The 8,414-nt window shown below is 43.5% G+C and overlaps 1 protein-coding gene across 1 annotated transcript; it reads left to right on the top strand.

Annotated features, from left to right (window-relative positions):
* Nucleotides 1–2,758: 2,758 nt before the first annotated feature.
* Nucleotides 2,759–3,097, top strand: LOC139697457 (clumping factor B-like). The gene has a single exon (XM_071596180.1). The coding sequence runs from the start codon at nucleotides 2,759–2,761 to the stop codon at nucleotides 3,095–3,097; it is 339 nt and encodes a 112-aa protein (XP_071452281.1).
* The last annotated feature ends 5,317 nt before the right edge of the window (nucleotides 3,098–8,414 follow it).

The following is an 8,414-nucleotide window of genomic DNA, read 5'->3' on the forward strand; positions in this document are numbered from 1 at the left end:
GATGCGGATAAGGATGCCGATACCGGATATGATGCAGATATCACCTCTGATAGGGATAAAGATGCGGAACCGGATACGGATGTTGATACGGCTGCGAATACGAATACGTTAGTGGATAGGGAGGCGAATGTGGATACGAATAATAGAGCGGATACAAAAGCGCAAACTGATACGGACACGGATACCGATTCTGATATGGATGCGGATTTGGATACGGATGCAAATGCTGATGCAGATACGGAATCGGATACTAATACAGATGAGAACACGGAGGCGGATGCGGATACAGATGAAAATGCGGAGATTAATACAAATGTGAACGCGGGTGCGGATACGGATGTGGATTTGGATGAGGATACGGATACAAATGGAAATGCGCATGGGGATACCAATGCGGATGTGCATATCGTTGCAAATGTGGATACGGTTATGAATACGTATAAATAAATGGATGCAGATACGGATGCGGATGCGGGTGAAAATACGAATGTGGATACAGATATGCATACGGATGTGGATACGGATGACAATTGAAATACGGATGCGGAAGTGGATGCGGGGGTGAATACCAATGGAAATGCAGATACGGATGTGGATACGGATGCGCATACGGATACCGATACTGATATGGATTCGCATATAAAAATGGATGTGGATACGGATACGGATGAAGATTTCAATACGGATGCTGATCCGAAAACGAATGCGAATGCAGATGCTGATGCGGATGCATACGGATGCAGATACGGATTTGGACAGGGATACGGATAAAGAAGCGGAAATGGATGGGGACACGGATAAGAATACGGTTTCGGATACGGATTTCGATACGGATGTGGATACGGATTCGGACGGATTTGAATGCATAGCGGATACGGATCTTAATGCGGAGAAGAATACGCATGCGGATACGGATACGGGAAGCGATGCGGAGACATATGCAGATTTGGTAATGGATACCGATGCGGATAAGAATTCACATACAAATACGGATATCGAAGCAGATAGAGCTACATTTCCGGATCCTGATGTGAATATGGATACGGATACGGATGCTGAAACGGAAACTGATACATATGCGGGTACAAATGCGGACACTGATGCTGACGTGGATACGGATGCGCATATCGATGCGCATATGAAGGTGAATACGGATATTGAAACCGACGCGGATTGGGTAACATATGCGGATACGGATGCGAATACGGTTGCGGATACAGATGTAAATTGCGCTACGCATATGGAGACGGATACGGATGCGAAAACGAATGCGGATAAGGAGACGGATATGGACGCAGTTACGTTGGGGATACAGACGCGGATGCGGATACGGATGCAGAAAACGATGCGGATAAGGATAAAAATACAAATGTGAATGCTGAAACGGATGCGAATGCGGATATGGATGCAGATGAGGATACTGATGCACAATCAGAAACTGATGCGGAAGCGATGTAAATATTGTAAAAGTGAACATATTACCGAAAATTATTTAAAAACATTATTCTTTTGTTTAAGAGTAAATGATTCAGGTGATCTTAAAAAATGTAATCCCTTTTTAGAACTATAATTTTTTCTCATTTCACCGTTAAGAGTGCCATTACCACCCTTGAATTGAAATTTGTATAAATGATTGTAAAAAATAGCACCAAAAGTTTTTGAGGGTGTTTATGCGAATGTTGATACGGATGCGGATACAAATGCGGAAACGAACGCGGACACGGATAAGGATATGGGTGCGGATACGGATGCGGATACCAATACTCTTTCGGATACTGAAACATATGCGGACCCCTATCCAAGCACGGATACGGATTCAGTTACGGATGCGGATACGAATAAGAATGCGGATACGAATAAGTATGCGAATGTTGATAACACGCTGATACGGATACGGATGCGGATGCGGAAGCGAATACGTATACCTTAACATAAAGGGATGCGAATGCAGATGCGGATAATATCGCGAATACGAATGCGCAAACTGATACGAACAAGGTTACCGATTTGCATATGCATCCGGATATGATACGGATACGGATGTTGAAACAGATACCGTTTTGGATGCTAATACGGATACAGAGGTAGAAACTAATGCATATGTTGATGGGATGTAGATACGTACGCGGATACGGATGCGGATACGGATGTGGATACGGATGTAAGTAGGAATAGGATGCTGATGCGGATGCAGAAGTGGATACGGATGCGCACACGGATGCAGATACGGATGCCGATACGGATGCGGATGCATATTTGAATTTGTATGCGGAAATGGATCTGAATGCTGAAACGGATACGGAAGTGGATACCGATAAGTATACAAATACGGAGGGGGATATGGATCCGGAAACGGATGCGGATAAGATATTGATGCGATGGCAGTATCAAATGCGGTTTCGTATACGGATGCGGATACGGATGCCGATGTAAATGCTGATGCACAAACGGAATCGAAAACGGATACGGAATCGGACACGGAGGTGGATACGGATGCGGATATAGATGAATTTTCGGTAAATAAAACGGATGTGAATGCAATTACGGATGTGGATTTTGATTCGGATACTGATACAAATGCAAATGCGCATGCTGATACAGATGTGGATATCAATAAAAATGCGGACACGGTTACGGATACGTTTTAGAATGCGGATACGGATGTGGTGGCGGATATGGATGTGGATTTGGATTCGGATATGGTTACGAATGCAAATGCGCATGTGGATACGGATGTCTATATCGATGATATGCGGATATGGTTACCTATGCGGATACCTATGCAGGTACGGATACGGATTCGGTTAAGAATGCGGATAAGGATAAGGATGCTAGTGTGGATACAGATGCCTTTTCGGATATGGATACGGATGCGAATATGGATTCGTTAGCGGAATCGGATATGAATGGGGATACGGAGAATAAAGCGAATACTGCTGCGCAAGCTGTGGCGAACAGGGATACCGAATCGGTTATGGATGCGGATGAAGAGACGGACACGGATAGCGATACCGATACGGACACAGATGCGGAAACAAATGTAGATGCTGATCAGATGCACTCACCGATGCCGATACTAATTCGGATACAGATCTGAATTTCTATGCGAAAATGGATCTGAATGCGGAAAAGCATAAGGACGATGAAAAGGATGCGAATGCGGATATCTATAAACGCGAATACAGATTCAGACTCGGTTACGTATACGAATGCGGATGCAAATGCTGATGTAGATACGGAATCGGATACAGATACGGATGCGGACCAGGAGGCGGATACGGATACAAATGAAAATGTTGATATTAATACGGATATGAATGTGGATACGGATACCGATATAAATTTGGATTCGGATACGGATACGGTTGGAAATGCACGTGTGAATATAGATGCGGATGTGGATATCGTTGCAAATGCGGATACGGTGTCGGAAACATGTGCGTATATGGAAGCGGATACGGGTGCCGATTCAGATACGGAAACGAATATGGATGCCGATCCGGATGCAGATACTGATGCGCATACGGATGCCGATGCGGATATGGAAAGGGATTCAGACACGTATACGGAAACGAATACGAATGCATAAAGCGATGTGGATACGGATGCGGATACGGATGTTGATGCAGGTGCAGATGCTGATGTGGATGTTAATGTGAGTACGGAGACGGACGTTGAGACCGATACATATGCTGATACCGATAATGATGCGGCTATATATCAGTATCGGAATTCGCATCTGTATCCGCTTTCGTATCAACATCCATATCCGCATCCTCATCATTGTACGCATCCGCATCCACATCCATATCCGCATCCGAATCCTTTTCCATATACCTTATAATATTAAACTTAAAATCAAAAATTCATGCTAAATAAGAAAGGATTAACGTAAAAATAATAAGGCTAAAATTTCATCTCTATTTGAATATCACCTTTTACCGAAAATTATGCAATGATGCGGATGTTAATACGGATACAGATTTTGAAACGTATACGGATGCCGATACCTGTACGTTTACTGATACGGATATGAATGCGGGTTTGAATCAGTATCCGCATTGGCATCCGTATGCGCTTACGTATAAACATCCTTATCGGCATCCTCATCATTGCACGCATCCGTATCCATATCTGCGTCCGCAACCTTTTAATATACCTTATTATATAAAACAAAAAACCCAGAATTCATGCTTCATGACTAAAGAATTACGTAAAAAATAATATGAACCAAAATTTCTCCTATGAAAAATGTGCACATTTAACAAAAAAAATGCATGATGGTCATTCTATTTTTAGAGTAAATGCTAGAGGTATTCTTAAAGCATAAATTCCATTCCCCTTGGCTTCCAATCGAAATATTCAATCGTGAGGAATAACGCCGGTTAACAATTTACGAGGGTGTAAATACGATTGTGGATACGGATGCAGATACGGATGCGGATACAAATCCGGATACCGACGTAAATGCCGACACGGTTGCGGATATGAATGTTGAAGCGGATTCTGAAGTAATTGCAGATTCGGATACAAAAGCGGATACGGTCGCAGGTGGGGATGTGGATGCAGAAACGGAAAAAAATGCGGATAAAGACGCGAATACGGATACGGATGTGGATGGGCATATGGAAAAAAATGCGTATACAGATGCGAATGCGAATGCAGATTAGAATATGGATACCGATGTGGATACGGAAGCGGATACAAATGGGTATACGGATACGGATAAGGATGTGGCTTCGGAAACGGATAACGATACGAATACGGATGTGATTGCGAATAAGGATGCGTATACGGATATGGATACCGATGCGAATACGGATACAAATATGGATACAGATAAGACACGGATGATGATATAGATGTCAATGCGGATGCTGAGGCATGTGCTAATACAGAGACGGACGCGGAGGCAGATGCAGTTCCAGATACGGATGTAAATGTGAATACGTATGCGGCCACGGATACGCATAAAAATGTAATTTCATAAGCGGATGAAGATGGGGATGCAATGCAGACATACGGACGCGGAGACGGATGCAGTTCCGGAAACGGATATGAATGCGGATACGGATGCGGCATGGATTCGGTTACATTTGGTAATTCGGAAGGGAATTACGATGAGGTTTTGAATGTAGATACGGATATAGTTGCAGATTATGATGCCGATACAGATGCGAATCCGGATGAATATCCGGATGCGGAAATACGAAATACGAATGCTGAGCAATGTGCGAATTTGGATGCGAATGAGGAAGCGGACATGGATGCGAATGCTGATACGGATGCTGATACGAATGCAGGTATGGTAATGGACACGAATGCAGATAACAGTACGGTAACGGATATGGATACGGATGTGGAAACGAATTTGAAACAGATTCAATTTCTGCAGAAGAAACGGATGCTAATGCGGAAACGGATATTAATGCCTATACGGATGCGGATACAGACACGGATGTGGAAACGGACACGGATGCGGAACCAGATGTGGATATGGAAGAGGTGGCGGATAAAAATGCGAACACGGGTTCTTAAACGGATGCGGGCACCCATGCAATAACGTATTCCGATGTGGATAATCATGAAATCATGCATCGGATGTTGTACGGATACGGATTTGCATTCCATCGCGGATGCGGAGGCGTATGAGGTGGCACATATGGATTAAAATACGGATACGGAAGCGGATACGGATACGGATACCGATGCTGATGCACATGCTGATGCGGATGCAGATACGGATGCGGATACGGATTCGTATACGGATGAGAAAACCGACGCAGATACGGATACATAAGCGGATAAAGAAGCGAATTAGGAAAGGGATACGGATGCGCTTGATGATAAGGGTACTTATACGGATGCGGGTGTAAATGCGGACACTGATGAGGATATGGATATAAATGTGGATTCAGATATCGATGCGTATACTGAGGGGAATACTGAAATGGAAACGATTACCGGAACGCACACGGGTTAAGACACGGATGTGAATACAGATGCGGATGCGGATACGAATACAGATGTGAATCCGGATGCGTATACGGATGCGAATGCCGGTACGCATACGGAAGTGGATCCAGATGCTAAAACGAATGCGGATAAGGAGAGGGATACGGATGCGGTTACGTATGTGGATGGCGATATAGACGTGGATGCAGATACGGATGCAGATACTGATGCGGATAAATAAACGGAAGAAATTTGGATGATTAAATGGATGCGAATTCGGATATGGATGCAGATGGGGATACTAACACGGATACAGTTGCGAATTTGGATGCGAATGAGGATAAAAATGTGAAATCTGATACTGGTGCGGAAACGGACACGGATGCAGATACATTTACGAATATGGATGCGGGTGAGAGTTCGGAACAAGATAGAAATGTGGAAACAAAAGCGTTTACGTATATGCATGCAGATATTGATGCGGTTACGTTTGCAGATTCGGACAGAGTTACGGAAACGGATGCGGATAATGATGAGAATGCGGACAATAATCCCAACACATGCTGATAAGGAAGCGGTTAGGTATACGGATAAGGATACGGATACGGAATCGGATGCAAATTCTGGTGCAGATACGGACGCGGACACGAATTCGGATGCGGACACGGATGCGGATAAGGTTGCCGATAGAGATGAAAATATGGATACAAATAAGGATGTAAATATGGATACGGATGTGAATAAGCCTACGAATGTGAATGCTCTTGCGGATACGAATGCAGATGCGGATACCGATGCGATGAAGCAGCACATACGTGTACGGATGCAAATTCGGATGATAAATCCAATACGGATGCGAATACCTATGTAGATAGAGATATGGATGCGGATATTGATTTGGATGCGGATACGGGTACGGATAAATATAGAGATGCGAATGCAATTACCAATGAGAATAGAGATTAGGTTTTGGATACGGTTGCGAATAAAGATGCGCATGCGGGTACGGATACCGATGCGGATTAGGATACGCATATTGAAACGGATGTGGATACGAATACGGATCTGGAAATAAATACGGATGCTGATGCGGAAACGAATGCGGAAGCAGAGGCTGATAAGGATGCAGAAGCTGATAAGAATTCCGAGGCTGAAAAGGATGCAGATTCGGATGCGGATACGGTTTTAGATAGGGATAAGGATAATTATACGGATAAAGAAACGGATACGGATTGGAACACGGATGTTAAAACGGATTCGGATACGGATTTTAATACGGATGCGGACACAGATGTGAATGCATAGCGGATACGGATCTTAATGCGGCGACGGATACGCATGCGGATATGGATAAGGAAACCGTTGCGAATAGGGTCACCGATGCGGTTACAGATTTTTATGCAGATGTGAATACGAAAGCATATACGGATATATATGCGGCTTCGGATGCGGATTTAGATACGGATACGGATCCTGAATAGGAGACGAGTACAAATGCGGACATTGATGGGGATTTGGATAAAGATGCGGATGCGAATAGCGTTTCGGATACACATGCGAACACAGATATGGAATCGGATACGCAAAAGGAAACGGATTAGGACACGGATTCGTAAACTGATGCGAATGCGGATATGAATGCGGTGATATTGAGTAAGGCGATAACGATTCGGATACATATTTTAATTTGGATGACGATAAGAATACGGATGCGAAATCTGGTATTTATGCGGAAACTTTTTAAACATTGTAAAAGTGTACATTTTCCCGAAAAGTATGCAAAAACGTCATTCTTATGACTATGAGGACATGATTGAGGTGTTCTTTAAGCAAATAATCCATTTTTAGAATTTAATTTTTTTTCCGTTTTACCGTAAAAAGTGCCATTACCCCCCTTGGATTGAAATTGGAATATAAGATTGTAAAAACTAGCACCAGAAATTTTGAGGGTGTTGATTCTTATGTGGATACGGATGCGGATACAAATGCGAATGCGCATGCGTATACGGATGCTAATGCGGATACAGATATGTATGCGGATGCGTATACATATCCGGATACGGAAACGGATACGGATGCGGATAAAATTGCGGCTGAGGATGTAGGTACGAAATCTCTTAAGATTACGAAAAAAGATGCGGATACTGATGCAGGTACGGATACGAATTCGGTTCGGATATGAATGCAGATATAGGTACAAATACGAATGTTGATACAGATACCGATGTGGATGGCAATACGGATACAGAGGCAGATGCAGATGCTGACGGGAAGCAGATATGGATGCGGATATAGATTTGGATGGGGAAACGGATGCTAATTTGGATATGGAAGTGGATATAGATACGCAAAAGGATGTGGATATGGATGCCGATACGGATACAGATACGCATGACGTGATAAATGTGGACACTGATTGGAATACGGATAAATATGCGGATGCGGATAGCAATGGGGAT

The sequence above is a fragment of the Hetaerina americana genome, unplaced genomic scaffold (genome assembly GCF_022747635.1).
Source record: "Hetaerina americana unplaced genomic scaffold, ioHetAmer1.1.p SCAF_77, whole genome shotgun sequence".
NCBI lineage: Eukaryota > Metazoa > Arthropoda > Insecta > Odonata > Calopterygidae > Hetaerina > Hetaerina americana.